Below are 22,791 nucleotides of genomic sequence, written 5' to 3'. Positions count from 1 at the left end.
TTTGTAGAGAAATGAGTACTGTCCAGTTTTTTTAAATCAGTGTAGGTTACTTTCCTGACCCAGTGTATGAAAATAGTGAAGCATAATACTAAAGTCTGTTGTTAACAGGCTTGTAAAATGCAATTCTGTATATTTAATAATAATGTAAAAAAGTAGTTAGCACAGGACTTCCCTTCCAAGGAATAACAAGATTGTATATACATGTATGCAGTTTCATAGTTAATTGGAGGGAGAATTTGCAACATGTAAGCGCCTTAAGAGTTCGCCTGCCAAGCAACTTGACTGAGAGCCAGGAACCTTCACCAGCCTTTGTAAACTGACCCAGAAAGAAAAATGAGACAAACAGAATCGATAAACAAAGATCACGTGTTGGTTTATGAGTGCATTTGAAAGGATGGTTGCCTGGGGAAACAGGAAATAAGAATTACACAACAAACAGTTAGGACTGCCAAACTGCTAATTTGATGACGCTGTTTCGGGGAACTACATAAAATGAAACCTTCAGGAATCTTCAGTATGTCCACGTTTCTAAATCTGAAGGTAGAAAAGAGAGGAATACCTTGATGTTCATATCAGTTTTTCTTACTGCAAAAAATACAGCTTCCTCACAGTACCCTTTTGTCCAGGGGCAGTCAATTATTTTTTGTCATGGTCAAGGGTGAAAGTAACTTACAGGAATTACCGGTACACCGGAGTCCTGAACGGGGGTGTGGCCTCAACAGGAAGAGGTGTGGCCTCATCTGGAAGAGGCGGGGCCTTACAAGATTTAAAGGCTGTGGGGTCCAGCTGTGGCTGGGAGCCCCAGGCCTTTAAATCACCCTGGAGCTACCAGCTATAGAGGTGGCTGGGAGCCCTGGGTCTCAGAGGCAAATTAAAGGGTCCGGGGCTCTGGCTGCTGCAGAGCTCCAGGCCCTTTAAATCACTGTGGGAGCCCTGCTGCCGCCACCTCGGGGTGGCAGGGCTCGGGCGGGAATTTAAAGGGCCCAGAGCTCCCTGCAGTTGCAGGAGCCCTGGGCCCTTTAAATCCCCACCCGAGCCCAGCTGCAGGAGCCCCGGGGCTCCGGCAGCAGTTTAAAGGGCCCAATGCTCCTGCCAGTGCAGGGAGCCCCGGGTCCTTTAAATCGCCTCCAGAGCCCTGCCCACCGCTGGGGTAGTGGCAGCAGGTCTCAGGTGGTGATTTAAAGGGCCTGGGGCTCCAGCCTCTGCGGGGAGCCCTGAGCCCTTTAAATTCCCGCCCGAGCCTGGCTCCTGGAGCTGGCAGCAGGCATGGGTGGGGATTTAAAGGCCTGGGACTCCTGCCCCTGCGGGGAGCCCTGGGCCCTTTAAAGCGCCGCCGGAGCACCGGCAGCGGGGCTAGGGCAGTGCTTTAAAGGGCCCAGGGCTCCTCACAGGGGCTGGAGCACCAGGCCCTTTAAATCCCCGCCCGAGCCTGGCTGCCGGAGCTCCAGCAGTGCTTTAAAGGGTCTGGGGCTCCCCGCAGTGGCTGGAGCCCTGGGCCCTTTAAATCACCATCGGAGAAGCCAGTCCAGTCCAGCATGACGTACCGGCTCTTGCTGGCACGGTGTGGCGTACCGTACCATACCGGCTTACTTTCACCTCTGGTCATGGTCCAAATTTCTTGGTCGAGGTATAGGCCAGGTCCAGACTCCAGAGAAAATAAAAGTAAAAAATAAGTAAATAAAAAGATTTCTGGCTCCATTCAACAGCATCTGGCTGTCCGGATATGGCCTGCAGTCTACCTATTGTCTACCGCTGCTATTATCTACCCCCTATTATCTAAGTGCATTAGTCTCTGAGTCATGAGACCGTGACTTCAAGTGTCGCCTCTTCTGACTACCATTAAACTGTTTGGATCACAGCCCTTATCATTAAGTAAGGCTCCAGGTATCATATGGCCCCATTTGACAGATGAGATAACTGAAAGATTATGCAAGATCAGTGCTGCCAGAGCAGGAAGTAGAACTTAAGTATCCCGGTCTCTTCCACTAATATATCTAAGGCAGTGGCTATGTGCTTGGCCATACTCTCTGTAAAATGAGGCTACTTCTACATACCTGCCTCTAGGAAGTGTTGAGAGAGAGACAGATGATAATCTTCATTAAACAAGTGCTATTTGCTGTATAGGATGCTCTTGTAGTTAAGGCCCTGGACTCAGGAACAATGGGTTATATCCTTGGTTCCTCAACAGACCCTCCTATATTACGGTGAGCCAGTCATAAAACACGTTTTCAAGAGGTGAATGCTTAGTATGATTTTCAGCTTTCTTTCTACTTTGTGCCATCTTAAAATGATTTAAATGGTTTTAAAAGGCAAACATTTAATATTAAATAGAAGAAAATTAATCAAAAGAGGTGTAATTAGCATTTTCACACACGATATACTAGCACATAATGTTTTTCTGAAATCTATGCTCTAGGAATTATTATGAGGGAGTTCTATGGCTTGTTTTATATAAGATGTTAGACTAGATAATCACAGGGGTCCTCTCTGGCCTTGAAATCTGTGAATAATGTAAAGGGACTGCTGCCTTTTAGTTCTTTGGTACAGACTTTTGAGGTCTTTGCTACACATTTAATCTTTGAGGCCCTTTTTCTACTATGTATGGCCTTCGCCTCTCCATTAAGTTTCATCTCTTTATTATGCAGGTACAAACTGCGAATGTTGATTTGACTTTTATACGTATTTTGGTTGTCTCTAAAATTATCTGCAGGTGTGTATATAGTATTGAGGGGGGGGAAGGAGTCTGCACATACCTTCTGCGTAACCTTTCTGTATATCTTAAAATAGCAAGAAAATTCCCACAAAGAGAATTGCTAAAAGGGAACAGTCACCCACGCAAACCCTTTAAAGCAAGAAAGTATCCAGTTATAGAATCTTGTACCTCACTTGCTGAGATATAGCAGCCGTAGTTCACAGAAGAACTGGCAGAACCCCCTGTCCAGGCACATTCATTTCAGTGTAGCCTAAACTTGTTGCTAATAGATTTAAACTAAATCAAAATAAGCCTGGTTTAAAACAGTCTTTTTGCACTGTTTTAACTGTTTAAAACCACACCTTGAGCTTCAACTGGTGCAACTCTGTGTAGTAAAACCCACTTAGCCTTGTCTTCTTTTAAAAAAAAAAAAATAATAATAATATTCAGTAGGGCACAATTATTTTTTTTATCAAAATGAAGCAGTTGCCCGTAGTTCTTTGCAGTCTTCTCCCTCTAGCAGAGATGAGGCACCTTATTACCTTGGAATTAAAAGGCAAAGAAGTTCTTGGTGTAAATCAAAGGATTTACTTAAGTATTTATTTAATGCCAAGTATATCTCAGCAGTGTACAGGACATGAGAGAAAACCAATCCCTGCCAAATAAGGAATACCTAGCTAAATAGAGGTCCCCATGCCTCACAAGCAGACTCTGTGGTTGCAGGTTATATTTTATTTTCATATTATATATCCGATTCCTTCAATTCTGCCTTCTCCGGTGTCTGTTTCCATTGTTCTGTTTAGGATGTAATATTTACTTTCTCTCTTACTGAACAGTTCCTATGACAGGTTTCACTCAGAGAGCCACCATTGATCCGGAACTGAACGAAATACATGTGTTGTCTGGGCTCAGTAAAGACAAAGAGAAACGGGAAGAGAATGTTAGGAACTCTTTCTGGATTTATGACATTGTGAGGAACAGTTGGTAAGTAAATTAAAAGCTTCTCTGAAAGCAAGGTGCAGTTGTTAATTTTTAAAAATTAGGGAGGTTATTCCATTTTGTACTTGTGGGATGGTAGGAACGTAGTATATTTAAAAAGCCTCTTTCCCCCTGCAACACTTTCAGATGCAGGCAGGGTTGACTCAGGCTTTCATCCTGCTGAGTTGGATAACCTGGTTTCCCTGCAGTTTTACTGGGTGGGTGGGGTATTGGCCTCCATCGAGACCTTTAAAAATGTACGGTCCAGGGTCGCTTCCCAGATAGCCTATTTGATCCAAATCTCTCCTCTTACTTCTGTTTAGTATGATGTATACCAGTTGGTGCCACTACCCCACCCCAGAAAATTAATGGGTGAAGTCCTTGTCCCACTGAAATTAATGGGTCATGGGTTGCTAAGTCACTTAAGTACTTTGAAAATTTTGCCCTATGTAATTAAAATGTTATAGCAGTTTCAAATTAACCATTTGCCTACTGAGTACTGTAACAGCTACCATGCATAAGGCAAAACGTAGCTGCAGTAGAAATTAAAAAGCTAATGTTAAAAAAATTATATAATACACGGGTTAAGAAATGTGTCTGTACATCTGGATATAGTGCTTAGATTATCCAGAAATACAAAGTTTGTTTTAAAAGTCAAAATACATATAGTACATAATCAGCAATAACCCAAATTTAGGTGAAGAAATTTAACAATACAGTTTAGATATTAGAATCCGCATACTTGGGAACATCACTTGTGAAAACTTATACAGAGAGTTGGTTGTGGAAAGCAAATGTAATTATATTCTGATGCTGTATCACATATTACCCTTCGGAAGTGACAGTGTTTCATACGACACCAGACTTGAAGTAAGGTTGCCATCCGGTTGTTATAAAACTGGTTCACAAGGAAGTCATTTCCTATATGGTACATTTATTTGGGATTAGGTGGGGCAAACTGAAACTAAGACCTCCTGTTCCCTGGAATGACCATTTGTCGCCTGCCTTTTCTCTGATAGTCTCCCACAGCCCTCTGTTAAGGAGCCAGATACCTACCTTGCACACAATATGAGTTTTAATCAACCACCCACATTTTATGCAATCTTCTCTTTCGATAACTGCTTGTTCTACCCTGTAGCTAATTCTCGTTTGCTAGTGGGAGAATGTTTGAATATTACCCTGTGTTCCAGGTCTTGTGTCTATAAGAACGATCAAGCAGCAAAAGATAATCCAAGTAAAAGCCTTCAGGAGGAGGAGCCCTGCCCGAGGTTTGCCCATCAGCTGGTGTATGATGAGTTGCACAAGGTATGGATGTCTATTTTCAGAGTGCTAGATTTCAGTTGTATTTAGTGGGCATAACTGCAGATCTAAAAAATAAGCTGGTTGTGTCTTTGCCTGTGATAAAGCAGAAGAAGCTGATGATGTTATGACATGGTGTAATGCACTTAGCTTCGTCTAATAGTTGAGTTTGGCCCTATGGGTGGTGGGAAGATCTGCTGGTGATGGTGAATCAATTCAACATACAAGTTACTGAGCTGCTTCTTCCTTTATAACAGGGGTAGGCAACCTATGGCACACGTGCTGAAGGCAGCATGCGAGCTGATTTACAGTAACACTCACACTGGGTCCTGGCCATCAGTCTGGGGGGCTCTGCATTTTAATTTAATTTTAAATGAAGTGTCTTAAACATGTTAAAAACCTTATTTACTTTACAAACAACAATAGTTTGGTTATATATTATAGACTTACAGAAAGAGACCTAAAATGGTTAAAATGCGAAACCTTAAATCAGAGTGAATAAATGAAGACTCGGCACACCACTTCTGAAAGGTTGCTGACCCCTGCTTTATAATATTAATAGGCATGACAGTGCTAAGTTAGAGGCAGCCAAATGCAGCCTATGGGACAAATGCTGCCTATAAAGTTCTGTAGTGAGGTTAGCTCACAATCATTCTGATGTTTAAAACATAGGTAAAGCCCATGGAGGCTAAGTCCATGCATGCAGCACTCCGTCTTGGTCTGCTCAGTCCATACAGAGAAGCACATGCTGGCTGGCTTATGCTATCATATTCAGTTGCATAGTACAAAAGAGGGTGGTTGCAATCTTTTCCGTTTCACATACCCATCTTGTGGGCTCCCAGCAAATGGCATTGTGAGACACAGGCAGTTTTTGGGCATGTAATTCAAATTCTCCAAACTTTAAAGTCTTGTATTAATTTAGGAAACATAAATATTGCTTGTGCAGGGGAAACTTGTCATTCAAAATACTGGTGCAGAATAGACAACTGGTGAAGTAAAATCAACGGCTGTCACTTAAGAATAGGTCTGTACTGCAGTCCAGAACTCAGCTGCAGCATGGATAAGAACAGCAGTGTGGATGCAGCATTGCAGGCTTCAGCGCAGGCTTTCAAGCATGCTGGTGACCCTTGGGTATGTATTATCAGGGGAGGGATAGCTCAGTGGTTTGAGCATTGGCCTGCTAAACCCAGGGTTGTGAGTTTAGTCCTTGAGGGGGCCACTTAGGGATCTGGGGCAAAATCAGTACTTGGTCCTGCTAGTGAAGACAGGGGGCTGGACTCAATGACCTTTCAGGGTCCCTTCCAGTTTTGAGATGGGTATATCTCCATATATTTACTTGCATTGCTAGTCTGCATTAAAGCCCGTGCCACTACATACACGCTGTTATTTTTAGCCATGTTAGCATGGTTAAAGCTAGCATGTGTCTAACCATGCTGCAATCACACCTCTAGATTGCAATGTAGACATATCCTAAATGTGTTAAACCATACAAGACTGAGAGCAGAATTCTACAGGATTGCTGAATCATGGCTCCTATCTTGAATTCACTCTATATGAGAAGCCATACATACTTTTAGAAGCTTCTGTTCAAATGACCTTTCTTGGACTCCCCTGATATAAATGAGGAATCCCCCTTCTATGGACTCTAAAATAGTGATTTTTTTGGTGGGGGGGGGAGGAGAGGGGGAATAAATATATGGAGGAGGAGAAATTTTTGAGTCTCTGCAATTGCAGAACCCTCTATGGAATATTTAGTATTCAACAGATGAGTTTTCAGGTCATAAGTGGGTTTTTTAAAAATCCAGTAAACAAAGGGAAAAAATCAATACTACTTGCTTTCCACTTTCCTTTTGCTTTACATCTCCTTGTTGTAAAGAGGTCATGGACTCAGCCTCATAATTAGAGGGAAACATCTTAGTTATCCTGAAGTGCTTTCAACAACATGACTTTATTTTTCAAAACTTGCCCTTAGTGCTGGCAAAAATAGAGGCCTTGAGCAGAGATGTTGTAATGCATTTACCAGTGCTGTATCATTTAACTGGTCATTAGTGCCACAGCTTCTAATAATTTGGGTATGTAGAAAGACTTACCTGTACAGCCTTCTGATGTCCGAGACTAAAAGTTGTAACGTTGAGTTTGTGGTACTGCCGGATGCAAACCAGCAGAATGTGAACTGTACAGCATACTTGTTATTTATACATATAAATCTTTTTGTATATCCCTAAATGACGAAAAACAGGGGGAGGTGGGAACAAGGGCTTTCTCAAATCTATTAATTTTCAGTGTCTTGGCTTTTCCTTCCTTTTTTCATAGCAACTCCTTAGAACTGACTGTGTGCAATTAATTCTTCTCTCTTTTGCAGTGGATTATAATATTCATCGGTGCTTTATCTGTTCCAGTGCAATAATAGCAATCATTTATGAAATCATGGGTGGGGCTGGTTCATTTCAGGATGCATCCTTTCCAATTTGACACTTTATCCCATTAGCTCTTTGCTTTGCCTCCAGTTAAGGTAGGAGCTGAAGTGAACAAGCCTCTTGTAATTCGCCATGTAGAACATCTCATAACCAGGCTATTGTATTATAAGATAATGAAAACAAATCTGTCCTTCCAGAGTCTACTTGAGTATTTGTCCATATACTATGGTCATATTAAGACAATCGGGGGCCTTAACAGTCCCTGTTGACCCATCCCTGTTTGTGTGGGTAGCTCCTGACACCTCTACTCTTAAAAGCATTCTGCTGGACTGGGATCAGCCCACAATCACTATCCGTTGAGCTTTCTTTAGGCCTCCCTAGAACAGGGATTCTCAACCTTTTTCTTTCTGAGGCCCCCCAAACGTGCTGTAAAAACTCCATGGCCCACTTGTGCCACAATAACTGGTTTTCTGCATATAAAAGCCAGGGCTGGTGTTAGGGGGTAGCAAGCAGGGCAATTGCCCAGGGCCCATGCCGCAGGGGACACCACGAAGCTAAATTTCTCAGGCTTCTGCTTCAGCCCCAGGTGGCGGGGCTCAGGGCCCCAGGCTTCAGCCCCATGCAGTGGGACTTTGGTCGGCTTTCTGCCCTAGGCCCTAACAAGTCTAACACTGGTCCTGCTTGGCGGACCCCCTGAAACCTGATCACAGCCCCCCAGGGGCCTCTGGACCCCTGGTTGAGAACCACTGCCCTAGAACACTGGTCCTTGTCTTCAGATGAGTTGGGGTGTAACTCAGAAGAGAGGACTTTGCTCTCACAAACCCAGAGAGCTGCTGACATCTCTCCATCAGAATCGTGATTCAATGGTAGCAGTGAGGATCCCCCCCAATGCCCTCTGCTGTGGTGATGGCACTTCCATAGTAATGGGTTTCCAAGTTGTTAACTCATTAGGATGACTAGGGTAGTTAGTACGTCAGAGCACCATTGTTTCAGGCTGTCTGCAAAGTTATGTTTTCAAGACTTTCTTTGCAACCAAAAGAGAGAATCTGTTGTCATGTGACTCCAGGACCCTGGGCCCTAGGTCCTATAGTAGCTATGCTTTAATTTGGCCCTACCACACACTAGTTTTTCTGCCTCTGGCAGATAATTGTTTGTCTACTTCAGAGTCAGCGTCTTGGAGGTCAAGAATGGAGATGATGGGGGCTAATTTAGCTACAACGAGTCAGGAAAAAGATCTTGGCGTCATTGTGGATAGTTCTCTAAAGATGTCCACGCAGTGTGCAGAGGCGGTCAAAAAAGCAAACAGGATGTTAGGAATCATTAAAAAGGGGATAGAGAATAAGACTGAGAATATATTATTGCCCTTATATAAATCCATGGTACGCCCACATCTCGAATACTGTGTACAGATGTGGTCTCCTCACCTCAAAAAAGATATTCTAGCACTAGAAAAGGTTCAGAAAAGGGCAACTAAAATGATTAGGGGTTTGGAGAGGGTCCCATACGAGGAAAGATTAAAGAGGCTAGGACTCTTCAGCTTGGAAAAGAGAAGACTAAGGGGGACATGATAGAGGTATATAAAATCATGAGTGATGTTGAGAAAGTGGATAAGGAAAAGTTATTTACTTATTCCCATAATACAAGAACTAGGGGTCACCAAATGAAATTAATAGGCAGCAGGTTTAAAACAAATAAAAGGAAGTTCTTCTTCACGCAGCGCACAGTCAACTTGTGGAACTCCTTACCTGAGGAGGTTGTGAAGGCTAAGACTATAACAATGTTTAAAAGGGGACTGGATAAATTCATGGTGGCTAAGTCCATAAATGGCTATTAGCCAGGATGGGTAAGAATGGTGTCCCTAGCCTCTGTTCGTCAGAGGATGGAGATGGATGGCAGGAGAGAGATCACTTGATCATTGCCTGTTAGGTTCACTCCCTCTGGGGCACCTGGCATTGGCCACTGTCGGTAGACAGATACTGGGCTAGATGGACCTTTGGTCTGACCCGGTACGGCCTTTCTTATGCTCTTATGTTCTTATGAGTATATTGGCAATCTGTCACTGTCGAGAGGTCATTATGCCATAAGTCTTTCTGAGCAGCAGTGCCAGAAAAGCCTAATGAGCAAAATGTGTTCGGAGACGATATACAATAAAAAGGTTGAATTTCTACTGTTACTTCCACATAGCCACTATCATATTCACTTTGAAGGGCTGTTGCATTAATATGGGCTTCTCTCTTCAATAGATACAGTAACCTAAAGAACATTTTGAAAGAAGTTGTATGGTTTATGGATATTAGAGTTCATTTCAAGATATCATCTTAAAGTAAGACACATACTAGTCTTTGACAGCACAGACTTATATTTTTCATCGTGCTAGACAGTAAGCTTGAGGAGAATTACTATTTCTCAATTTATTGATCAGCAGATTCAGTAGAGTGAAGCAAGCCTAGTAATAACTTGGAATAGGGTTTCAAAAAAAACCACCCCTGTATATGTAGTAGAATAACATCTTCAGAGACGTGACTTGCCAAATGTACAGTAAATGTTTAATACATGTGCACATATCAACTTAAAAACTGTCTCTGGCCTATATAGGTTCATTATTTGTTTGGAGGAAATCCTGGGAAATCCTGCTCTCCAAAGATGAGGCTGGATGACTTCTGGTCACTGAAGCTCTGTCGGCCTTCGAAGGAATACCTGTTGAGACACTGCAAATACCTCATAAGAAAGCACAGGTATAATAGCTGAGATGGCTTCTTTTGAGATGATTAATTACAAGTTGTAGCCTTTCCAAACGCTTTTTAGAGAATTTTAATGGGGAAAATAGGGAGAATCTTTGAAAATTGTTATAGGTTCCCCTATTATTTTTTTGCTGCTTTTTTCAAAATAAACCCTGATATTCTTGTTGTCTCTTAAAGAAGTCAATGACACATTCCTAAAGTATCAGAGGGGTAGCCGTGTTAGTCTGGTTCTGTAGAAGCAGCAAAGAATCCTGTGGCACCTTATAGACTAACAGACGTTTTGCAGCATGAGCTTTCGTGGGTGAATACCCACTTCTTCAGATGCAAGACTGAAGAAGTGGGTATTCACCCACGAAAGCTCATGCTGCAAAACGTCTGTTAGTCTATAAGGTGCCACAGGATTCTTTGCTGCTTCTACATTCCTAAAGCAGTGTTCTAGTAGGCAATTATGTCTTCCAGTGGTGTTAGCAAGGCCATGTGTCCAAATTCCCCAGCACATCTGAAAATTTACCCCCTTATTGGTTCACGTGAAAATGTTTCTCGGATTCATATGGACCTAGTTGGTTTATCAAAGAAAAGGTTAAGAAGAAAGTAGATGAAAGTCTACAAGTACTTATGTGGGGATGAGATTTCTTTGATGTCGTACTGTGCAGTAGAAGTATGTGCTCATATCATGCAGCTATTAGCTAAAGTTTCCGTTTAGCTTTTCAGTAAGAGCTTTTTTTTCAAATAGCCCTGTAGAAAACAGTGCATGAAGAGGTAGATTTGCATAGTCAGGCATGCTCAGGTTTGAAAATTTGGGCTTGAATGTCCTGTTTTATACTGTACAATATCTGAGGCCTCTAGTCATATGAAATAGAGCTGAAGCTTAACCAGCACTTACTGGTGAATTTGGTATACTGTCAAGATTACATCAAACAATCTCTCCTACCCCTTGACTGCTAATTCATGGTAACTTCTGCCTTTGGACCATCCATGCAGCTTCCTAAAAGATGTGAACTTTTTTTAAAGCAAGGAGATAATCAAAGACAGAGTGACTTGATTTAAACCAAAATCATTTATATTACTGATTTAAATCAGTAAGCCATAAACTTGATTATAAATAATTTATTATAATCCTGTTTTGCATTTTTATCTTTATTTTCGTAAAGAGAGGTTGATTCTCATTGGTTGGTAACCATTAATACATATTGATTTGCAACTAAATTTGAGACGTTTTGCTAACCAAAAGGATATACAATATGCATGTTTTATTTAAGCAGTTGTTGCTTAACATAAATGTATTCAGTTTCTTAATTTTTACTTTTGAGAAAATGGCGAACGATGCATTTGTTAATTATTGGGTTTTTATCATTATTATTCATGACAAAAACAGTATTTTTAAATTGTTCTGTTAGTTAAATAAAGCTACCTTAAATGTGCTGGATACATAAGAAAGAGTCAAAACATGTTTTGCTTTTAAAACTGATTAAGTAGAGGAAGTATATCTGTAGTTAGTGAATTCAACTGGTTGTTTCTGGCCACCATGACCCTCAAGATTTTAGAACTAGTAGATCTCATCCCCTTACCTCATTTTTATTTGTAGAGTGGAAGAGAAGAACAAGCTTTCTTGCTTCAACTCGCAATCGGTTTCTCAACTTAGAATGAACCAGTCATTGAATTGAATAAACTGAAATAAAGAAAAATATTCTCTCTGCAGTTGCAGAAGTGGCTAGTGCACTTCAGCAAACTCTGGTTCCAGGTGCTTATCCAGTGACTTCAATCAGTTCAGTAGTTTGATGTTCTTTAAAACTTTGGCAGCAAATGTGATACTTGAAATATTATTTAATTTATTTTAATAAGTCATAGTAAATTTAGGCCGTAACATATGTTGTCACAATTTCCAATACATTTATTTTAAAAAAACCCAATGTATTTAATTCAAATAAAATACAATGTAAAGAAACAGATTTTTTTTTTAATTTTAAACCAATATTATCCACCCTGATCAAAAGAGATACTCTAAACCAAACTGAAGGACCTCCTTAGCATAGCACAATTGGGTTGGCATTGAGGTTCAGCCTGTTGAAAAATGTAGATATAGAACTGCATCTGTTTGAAAAAAAATTGCTGGCATTCTCGATTTGGCATCTTTTTAAACTGAGTACTGTATTGGCTGATGTGTCATCACTGCCCTCTACTGGGTGGAATGTAAGACCTGTCAAAGTGCGTGAGTGGCCTATAGAAGAAGGAAACCTTACTACTATTACAGTGAAGTCTCCATTTAGCTTCTAAAAAGACCCATGCTTTCTGAAGCAGGTTATCCCAAGTTCTGACCTCCCAAGATCCACAATGAACAAGGTAGATAACAATTGCTAAGTGCTTTTGGTACAGAAGAGTCACAGCAGCTTCTTTTGTGACTTGTAAACATGTTGTCTATTTGAGAGTGGCTGCTTCGATCGATATTACAAACCATAGAACTAGAGGGTTCTTTCAGTTAATGACATGGGGGGGGGGAAACTAATTCTTCAAGCAACCTAATGAAAAGTCTGTGTAACTGAGAAAATCAATCTCCAAAGCAAGATTGTCCGATTTGTCCATTCAGTTGTCTTTGGGTCAGACCAACTTGAAGTCCTAGGTTGATTCCCTTTTGGTTGGTGGGTGCCTGAATACCATACGTTTAAGACATTTGCATCCCTTGTATTCATTCCTAAGGGAATATTTTGGATGAAAATGTGCTATTGGTTTTTTAAAGGCAGTTAGATCAGGTTTTGGACATTTTGTGTCTTGATTATAGGTAGTGGGTGTTAGAAATTTTGAGTTCTAGCTCTGAATCTGCTGTTTGGGCAAGTGACTTTACTTCCTCATGCCTCAGTTTATCTCTCTGTGAAATGGATACACCACACTTATTTGCCTAATGTTTTAGTACAGAGTACCTTATGAACAACAACTTGTACAGCTTTGAGATACTTGGTTATTTTAGCAAAAGGATCAAAGTCACTAGCTTTGATTTCCCCTGAGCACCTTAGAATGCTGCTTCTGAACCCAGACTTTTAGCAGGAGGGGGCTGAGCTGTCATAGAATTCATGTGCTTTAAGCAGCTATCACTGAACAGTTTGCAAGTGTGACTTTTGCTCCCATAAAAGAGTAGTGTTTAGTAACTGAGCTCAAAGTAAATGAAAACAGTGCTTGTTTTGAGCATGTCTTACAATCACATACAAGTTGCTTATCTCCTTCCACTTTACAGGTTTGAAGAAAAGGCCCAAACTGACCCACTCGGTGCACTGAAATACTTACAGAATGACTTGTATGTAACTGTGGATCATTCTGACCCTGAGGAGACAAAAGAGGTAAGAGTGAAAACTACCTCCTCTTTTTTTAAAAATAGAATGTAAGGTTCATACTGTGGAACTTTTAGAGTTACCTTAGGTTTTCTTAGACCTTATCTACACACACGTATTTCTTTAACTGTACAGAATAGTTAGAAGTACGACTCCCTAATGTAGTTGCAGTTATACTGATATGAAGGTACTTATACCAGTATAGCTTATTCCCCTTATATATGGGAATAGCTACACCAGTGTAATAATATGCCAATATAACTGCATCTAAGCTAGGGGATGTACTAGTATAACTATTGCTATTTTTTAAAAAAGTCCACACCCCATATCAAAATAACTATCAGTAAAAAAACTGCATGCAGAGAGGGCCTTAGATTTAATTCTAATGGGCTGTCTTGTGTTTGGGGGTTGTAATGAAATATAAACTCTGTATAAAATGGCACAGGCTTATAGTTAATTGGTTGTGCTATGGAAAGTGCATTATATTGCACCCAATAAAAGGAAATGCTGCTATTATGTTATATTAAGAAGATGTGAAAGGGATACTCTGATATCAGACATCACCCCTGAAGGTGATGTTCTCAGGATATTTTTTCATTTGGGTTGTACATATTTAAATAGTTCTGAAGGAAAAAATTGAGCTCTTCTACAGAATATATATTTCTCACTCTGGATTTTTTTTTTTATGTATGTTGATCGCTAAGGCTTTTATATGGCCTTATCACATTTTTCAGTGCACATATTTGTTTTTTCCAGGAGTAAGTCTGTTCCCACGGCACAAATGAAGCCATAAGTTCCCAAGAGCTGATAGGAATTTCAGACAGCTTCTCTCCATTACATATGTCACTTTACAAAAGGGATTAAGGAAGTCTAATAGCAGCCCTATATAACTTATTGAATTTATGAAGTTTAGGATAAGCTTTTGGGTTTTGCTTCTATGTGTACTTAAGTATAGTACTTCGGACCTTCAAAGTGCTGTACAAACATGTAACCCTTATCACTCTGTCTCAGCTGCCCCATTTTAACTGGTTAGGGTGTTCCTTACTTTCCTTACGCTGGTGCAAATGAGAAGTAGCTCCACTGAAGTCAGTGGACAGTTACCCTTGTAAAGCTGGTATGAGACGAGAATTGGGCTCAGTAACTAAATGTCTTGCCCTAGTTCACATGTCAAGTCAGTATTAAAGCTGTGATAAGAACTTGGGGAGTCTCTGGCTCAAAGCCCCTTAGTGTGCTGGCTAGATCATACAATTGTTCTAAGCAAATAGAAATTGTCTAAGTATAGCCTCTAAAAGCTTTGTTTTTGTGGGGTTGTTACTGAAGGCCATATGCAATATGGTGCTGGGGTTATAGGGTGACATGGCTTTGGAAACTAATTTGCTGGTATCAGGATCCTGGAAATGGTTGTTTAATTACTTTATCATAAAGTGCAATTCATTTTCAGTAACATAATTGACATGCTAAGGTTATGTTGCCAGATTTAATAGATAACACATCCATGCAACATGTCTAAATTATGAGTTTCACACTGAAATTGACTCATACTAGCTACCTTCACATCTTTTCTCTCATTTGGGACAGGAATAGGAAGAAAAATAACAGGAAATTATTGCTATTTTTCAACCTGACAAGTATTTGAATTAAATTTCATATAGTGCATAGAGGATCCCAAAATATTTCACAATACTTACTTACACAAAGTCTCTGAAAGATACTCTCACAGTAAACTGCATGCTATTCAATTTATCTACCTTGCAAGCGTGAAATGTTTGAGTTGACCATGCTACCATGTGAACCTGTGATTCCAGGGAAGGGTTTCAATCCTGATGTGCAGGGCCCAAAGCCTCTCTCTCTCTCTGGCTTTTCAGGATAATAGTTGTAAATTTCACTACACCTCCTCTCTTTGCAGGCCTAATGCTTGAATTTTTTGACCTCTTTCCTCTTGGGTCTCTTTGCCAGATCAATATTTACTGTTTAGCAGAGTTAGAGCAGCTGCTGAAAAGCTTTTGCAACTTCTTCCTTTACAATCTCTTCTGTTCCAATAGCTTCAGTTCTCATAGGCTTGTTGTATCAGAACAGAGCTGCCAGTCAGATGGCTTTATGCCCACACTGCACTGATACTGACTAGGTATATTTCCATGACGTCAGTTTCCCTTCCAGTTATCTCATTGAGTTGGCTTCTGGCACTGGCACGACATCTCCAAATGGCTCCTATGTGTTCTTCTCTGTACTGATGCCATATTTTGGATCAAAATTGAAGCAGAAGTTTCATTGTTTCCCAGCACAGATTCCTGTACAATTCCTGGCACCACCTATAACAGAGATGTGGTCTATTTCATAGCAAAGGCAGTATATCTTGTTGACTCTGTGTGCTGAATATAGCTCAGCATTGTAGGACTGCTAAGTTTGATTCTCTTCAGGTCTCCTCTTACGGCTGTCTTTTTCCTCTCTCCTTTACCTTCCCCATCTCTGCTCTGTCTCCAACCAACTCGCATTCACTGGTCACAGTTTTGCAAAGCAGCAAACTGATTGGATTTGTCCCTGATATAGTGTAGTGTGATTGTTTGTGGTGGTCAGTGTCAGTTGGTGGTCACGTTGTGAACCACCAACGAAGTGGGTATTCACCCACGAAAGCTCATGCTCCAAAACGTCTGTTAGTCTATAAGGTGCCACAGGACTCTTTGCTGCTTTTACAGATCCAGACTAACACGGCTACCCATCTGATACTTGACACAGATTTCAGAGGTTTGTAAGCATTGCTGTAAAGGATTGCACCAAGATAAAATTCTGCATAAAACAATCCTAGCTTAGGAGGAGTAATTTCATTTTTTAAACTTCATTTCATATCTTTCCAGTTGTTTTGAGTTGTGCCAAAGAGAAAACACAATTTGGTCTTGAGAAACTTGCTCTGGCTTTGGTAACTAATTTTGTTTAATGTAGTGTGAATGAGACACAACATGGCACCTCCAGAATTTTAGCATTTGTTATGAATTTATCGGGTTAAGGGAATTTTTTATTATTTTTTTTAATTCTGGAATGTAGCTGAGAACCTCTTGGCATCATTTAGCACATGAATGCTCATGACGTTGCCCCCACGGGCCATGTACAGGTCCCAGCTGTGCTGTCACTCACCAACACAACGGATTTGTAATGTGGTTCTGACTTGTGCAGATTAACGATGATCCCACTTGAAGTCATGGTGGATCCCTCCAGGCAGTTCATCAGCTTCTCAGATAGAAATGGGTCTCTGTCTTACTGGCCTGGAGACCGACAGTTGTGGTGTGCTCCTAGGTGAGGTGACTAGCAGGTCTCCAGGGCAAATAGAAAGTTGTTGATTATTGCACAGTGTGTGGTGTGGCTTCCTGGCAAATGATGAGATGAAAGGCATACCAGATACTGAAATTTCCTAGTACTGATTAAAAAAAATAAAATGTGCACATATATTTTTCCTATTCCGTATAAACAACACAGCTGTCCCCAAATTCATGCATCTGAAAAGGAGTGACTCAGACCTAAGGATGATAAAATTAGAAGCTAAATATAAGCTCCCAGTCTGGTGCTGCTGTGAGTCAAAAAAAACCAGTGCTATTAATGCATATAAACATTAGCAGGTCATCTATTATGTTCCAGAGGCAGTAGTTTCTTGAGCTTTAATGTGACTATACCTGGAATGTTACTGTTCAGGAGGATATAAACAAACCTAGAGAAAACACAGAACACAAGTATCTAAGGAATGGAGAGTAAAATAATCCTGTAGGGCAAGATTGAGAGTGAAAGTTCCCTAACACTGGAAAGTGAACTTGAGTGCGGACACATGATCACTCTATAAATAGGTTCAAGGTAACTGTATAAATGAAAAGAATCAGTCACACTCAGAAGATGTGGAAGGAGCAATGCATTGTAACTAAAGAAGGAAATGTTTTATGCTAGGCTGTAGGCGGTGCTACGTATAGGCAGGACTGGGTAGATCTGCTTATAATTATTTCCCGACACGTCCCATTATAAGACCACTTTTTCGATTGTGAGTAACTTTGCCAAACTGTAACCATTTGAGCTGAAATTTTCCGTGCCAGTTGTCTGCCTCAGAAATTTTTGGGAAAACTCCAACTGAAACAGGTCAGCCATTTCTGAGAACAAGGCTAGGGAAAAGTATGTTTTGCCCATGTTGGGGGAAAAAAAATAAATACTGGTGACCTTTTTCTTTAAAGAGCTCCAGCTCCCCAATGCTTTGGAACAAGAACTTGAATTTGGCCTGGGTAACAGGGAGGTGGTGATCTTGTGTCAGGGATGTGCCTTTTGAAATCTCAACAAAAATCTGCCCAATTTTTGCTAAGTTATAGAACTTTTGAAAAATTGTAGTTTGCACATGCTCAGTAGAGACATCTGAGATGGTAGCTGCTAAAATCGAAGAGTCCGTCCACACTGAGCTTGCTTGAGCCTCTCATAGCTCCTAAGTATGACTGGGCTGCACACGTGCCATCCCCACAGAGCAACTGAGTATGCCCGGAGCTGCAGGGGTAAAGCTGGTCTCCTCCAGCTTGGGAAGAGGTCCCTGCAAATATTTGCAAAGCCACTTTATTGTTCCCCTTCAGATCCCTCTTTAAACTCCACTTAAAAGTGATGCCGTCAAAAAATTTGACAGTGGTTAGGCTGCTGGTGGGCTAAGGCCACAGCCTCTGATACTGACCAATATTGTCTCATTGTTTCCTTATATTCCTCTGTCTGTATCTGTCTGTTTACTCTTGTCTTACACTTAGATTGTAAGTTCTCTTTGTTCGATTTGTGCAGCACCTAGCACAAGCAGGTCCTGGTCCGTGACTGGGGCTCCTAGGGCCATGGATAATACAAATAATAAATAAGTACCTTGCTGAATCAGGGCCAGAATCACTCTTTCATACATTGCCGTTTGCAGTGGCAGTGAAGCTCATCTTTAGCACTGCAAGCGCACTAAGCTTAATGATTGATTTACTTTTGTTTTATGTATGTTTATACCTCACCCTTCCTTTGGAATCTGCACATCTCAGTACCAGAGGGATGCCGGCGAACAGGAGGAAGGTCAATAGAAATGATAAAGGGCCTTAAAGGACTGATTATCTTTATGGAAACATTAATTACTCAGTTTGTTTGTATAGCTCTGCTAATTGGCGACTAGCGGTATGGTGAAGGGGGGGTTGCTATACATAGCTGCTTCCCGATAGCTGAAGGGTACAGACATGAAGGATGGATATTACTACATTGAAGTTTATTCTTATCACATTCTCGCTCTTGAGTCTCATGCTCCCAGCCTGAGAATCTTTTAATGAAAAACCCAAAACTTATGGGACTGAATGGATGGGAATTGGCACTGGGATATGGATGATCAGGCCCAGGCTAGTAGTGACCAGAAGTTATTAACTATTTAAAGGTTGCGTGGCCTATGAACAAAAGTTGGTGGTTTGTAGTCAAGTTCCTTCTGCACATCACGAACATCTGTCTCATTCAGTGCTAATTGGCACCCTTAGTTGTCTCAGCTGGGCAACCAAGGATTGAATGGGCCTGGAGACAGTGTCACACTCATAACTTATACCTCGAAGGGGCCATTCCAAGACAGAAATGATCTGGAGGGGTAGTTCAGGAGGCGCTTGCATTACCTTTATGATGTGTCTTTGCAAAAGTAGGACTTTGATCTCTAGGGCTCTGACTGTTGCCTTTCATGACATTCATGCTAAATTTTAAACACCGAATTCACTTAAAACCGAAGGGAAAAGGAGGGATGGACACATGTAAAATCTATATTTATAGTTTAAAAAAAAAAATGCAGTCGCAAAATCCTGTATGGCTCTGCCTGCCTCTGTTACGACAACCACTGTACCATACATCTGAATGAACATTGTGCTAGGTAAACACAGCACAGGCACCTTTAATGCAATTTGCTGTTTTAAGAAGCTTTTGTTTGCCTTATGTAAACATCTGGATAATTTGTGTGGCTCTTGTTTTTTTCCCCACAGTTTCAGCTTCTTGCTTCAGCACTGTTCAAGTCTGGTTCAGATTTCACCACTCTGGGTGAGTATTATAATGAACCAGAGATGAATTATGCCAAGACCACAAAGTGTAGCCAGGTTTATTACTGTGATAAGATTTCTGCTATTGCTGTTGAGGTGCAACAGGTGTAGGCCACAAACATGTTAGCACATTCAGACTGTAAAAGGGTTAAGTGCCTTTATGCACTGTTACAGCTGTGTTGGTCCCAGGATATTAGAGAGACAAGATGGGTGATAGTTTCTTTTATTGGACCAACTTTTGTTTGAGACAGACACAAGCTTTCAGTCTTACCCAGAGCTCTTCTTCAGATAATAAAAGAAAAGTAAAAGAGATTACCTTGCTCACCTTTTCTCCGAAAAATGCCTTTAAATATCTGAGAAGGAACATTTCTATTCAATAGTGTTTATTGCCCCAAGCCCATTTTTAAAACAGCCAGTCATCAGTGGTCTCAAATTCAGGTATCAGTGGATCATTTTGCAGCTCTTGTTACACCATATGCTGTGCCATTACCCAAATAAGCAGAAGCCTTGGTCAAAAGAAAGGAACTTGTCGTGTCATTTTGGAATCCAGCAGCATGGTTACAGATTTCTGTTTGGTGTGAAAATGCAGTGCAGTTCCTAGAGCAATTTGGTTGGTTGTTCTTTGCAAAACTGGCTCTTTGTCATCTTTATTATTCTTGACATTCTGTCCCATGTTGTAAACTTACAAAAACAAGAAATCCCAAAACATAATTTGTTTCCTCTGACATCCAATAACAAGATATTTTTCAGAGTTATTTGAACGATAATTTGGAGATTGACCTATGAGAAGGCCAGAGGCATTACTTGGCTTTCGTTTTTCTAACTCTGTGCTGCCTTAGCAGTTCCTGGTTTCATACTATGTAAGCACTGATAATTTTGGTATTAGCCAAATTGGCAATTTGCATCTCAACAATTAATAGGGTAGAAAAAAAAGACTGCACAGTTTGTCCAAATGGATGAGGAGGTTGTGCTGGTCTTGTTTAAGCATTATCAACAGATACTACATTTTTCTAAGATGAATTTTAAATAAAAACTCCTTGACACCAGCAGTTGAGAGTTCCCAATTTTTTTGTTCTAATGTAACAAGGCAAATTAGCCTTTATCACAGTGGTGCCAAGGAATTATCTACTGTAACATTCTCACTGTGTATGAGCCACAGAGTTAGATTTCCCATAAAGAGCGTGTATATGGTTTTAAAGAAACTGAATACTTAAATTATATTTTAGTAGATCATTTTCCCCTTGATTTTGCCCTGTTCATGTACAATATTTCAGCTTTAGATGCTTTCTAAAGTTATGATTTTTTTTTAAAACTGTCTTTATTTCTTAATTGGATAACATGGTATTCCAGTATTTTGCAGTACATGATTATGGTAATACACAAAGGTATTTTTCTTTTTAATCCTGTTAAGATTAATATCTATGTTGTAACAATGAGGATATGTTGCACCTTTCTTTGTGTCCTGTATCTTTTTGACTGAAACAAGGGGAATTTTCCTTTAATGTGACAAGTCTGGATTCATGTAGTAAGAATTAATTATGATTGAAAAGTGACCCCTTTGGGATACCAGTGGTGTGAATCATAGAAATTGGAGAGGACGTTCCAGTACATATAAATAGGACCCTACCAAATTCATGGTCCGTATTGGTCAATTTCACCGTCATATGATTTTAAAAATGGTAAATTTCATGATTTAAATCTGAAATTTCACGGTGTTGTAATTATAGGGGATCCTGACCCAAAAAGGAGTTATGGGGGGTGGGGCTGCAAGGTTATTGTAGGGGGGGTTGCAGTACTGCTACCCTTACTTCTGCGCTGCTGCTGGTGGCAGCGCTGCCTTCAGAGCTGGGCGGCTGGAGAGCGGTGGCTGCTGGCCAGGAGCCCAGCTCTGAAGGCAGAGCCGCCACCAGCAGCAGTGCAGAAGTAAGGGTGGCATGGTACGGTATTACCACCCTTACTTCTGCGCTGCTGCCTGCAGAGCTGGACCCTCAGTCAGCGACCGCCACTCTCTGGCCACCGAACTCTGAAGGCAGCACAAAAGTAAGGATGGCAACACAGCAACCCCCCTAAAATAACCTTTTCCCTCCACCTCCCCTCTTCTCCCCCCCCCCCCCCGGCGTAACTCTCATTTGGGTTAGGAATCCCAGTTTGAGAAATGCTGGTCTTCCCCATGAAATCTGTATAGCATAGGGTAAAAGCACACTAAAGACCAGATTTCATGGTCTGTGACGGGTTTTTCATGGCCGTGAATTTGATAGGGCCCTACCTAGAAATCCATTGCCCTTGAGTGATGTTGGCTTGCATGTGGGGCAGACCAACTCCAGGCTGGTTTAGAGTATGTATAATGGATAGACTGGTGACAGTGGATAGCAGGTCTGAATAAACAGCCTGGACTGTTAATGTTGATGTGTGACGCAAGGTTGGGAAAGACTTTTGGTCCCAGCCAGTGCAGTGATGTGTATTTCAGAAAAGAGGATGAGGAGACAATTGCAGGTATTCCACATTCCTTTAAAATGTATATACTTGGCATATTTCATTGCTTAATTTATTTCATGTTTTAAATTTGACTTATTTTTTTCCTGTCTTTCTCACTCCCCCAGGATTTTCGGATGTTGACCATACCTATGCGCAAAGAACTCAGCTCTTTGATACGTTAGTAAATTTCTTTCCTGACAACATGACTCCTCCTAAAGGCAACCTGGTAGACCTCATCACACTGTGACAGAAAAATCACTGGACATGTGAAAGAAGAAAAAAGCATCCATTTTCAGTATTTTAATTTTTTTTTACTGCATTGATTGACTGCTGGGTGCAGTAATATAGTGACCCCTGGGTCTTTGAATGGGGCTTTATACTTGTATAATGAATACCTGAGGTTTTTCCCCTTGTTGAATTAGGCTAATAAAATGTAACTGACATAAATATATATATATATATATGTGTGTGTGTATGTATATATATTTTCTGATTTTGACTTGAGTTAGCAAATATAATAAGAAGAAATCAATCATGCAGTCATCCTTTTTGCTTTTAGGGGAAATGCTAAGATATTTCAGGCTCCTTGAAACTGAAGATGGTTTTACTTTTTTTTTTTTTTTTAAATGCATCTTGCTTGATTGTAACTAGTCATGACATTTGCTTTGCCCTACTGGCTTTATTCACAGCAGTTATGTAGCTTGGCAGCAGGACACTGCTGTACGTTAAGGTAATGTGTGTCCTTATTGACTTGAGTCCTGTAATTGTAATGTACAGTGTGAAGGAGGGTATGTCTCAAATTTGCCACCCTCTTATAGTCTGAGAAACTGA

At 40.7% G+C, this 22,791-nt stretch overlaps 1 protein-coding gene across 6 annotated transcripts in view; it reads left to right on the top strand.

Moving 5' to 3' along the window:
- Nucleotides 1-22,424, top strand: part of MKLN1 (muskelin 1) — a 169,585-nt gene extending 147,161 nt beyond the window's left edge. For all 6 annotated transcript variants that reach the window (XM_045028871.1, XM_045028886.1, XM_045028878.1 and 3 more), the window contains 6 exons: nucleotides 3,529-3,676; nucleotides 4,861-4,975; nucleotides 9,982-10,121; nucleotides 13,354-13,456; nucleotides 19,432-19,486; nucleotides 22,086-22,424. In XM_045028871.1, the coding sequence (XP_044884806.1) occupies nucleotides 3,529-3,676; nucleotides 4,861-4,975; nucleotides 9,982-10,121; nucleotides 13,354-13,456; nucleotides 19,432-19,486; nucleotides 22,086-22,207 (683 nt within the window). In that variant the 3' untranslated portion in view covers nucleotides 22,208-22,424. The remainder of the gene's footprint in view (nucleotides 1-3,528; nucleotides 3,677-4,860; nucleotides 4,976-9,981; nucleotides 10,122-13,353; nucleotides 13,457-19,431; nucleotides 19,487-22,085) is intronic.
- Nucleotides 22,425-22,791: the final 367 nt, after the last annotated feature.

This window comes from Mauremys mutica, chromosome 1 (assembly GCF_020497125.1).
Source record: "Mauremys mutica isolate MM-2020 ecotype Southern chromosome 1, ASM2049712v1, whole genome shotgun sequence".
NCBI classification, from domain to species: domain Eukaryota; kingdom Metazoa; phylum Chordata; order Testudines; family Geoemydidae; genus Mauremys; species Mauremys mutica.
Note: the sequence above shows the minus strand (reverse complement) of the source record. Positions and strands in the feature narration are given on the sequence as shown.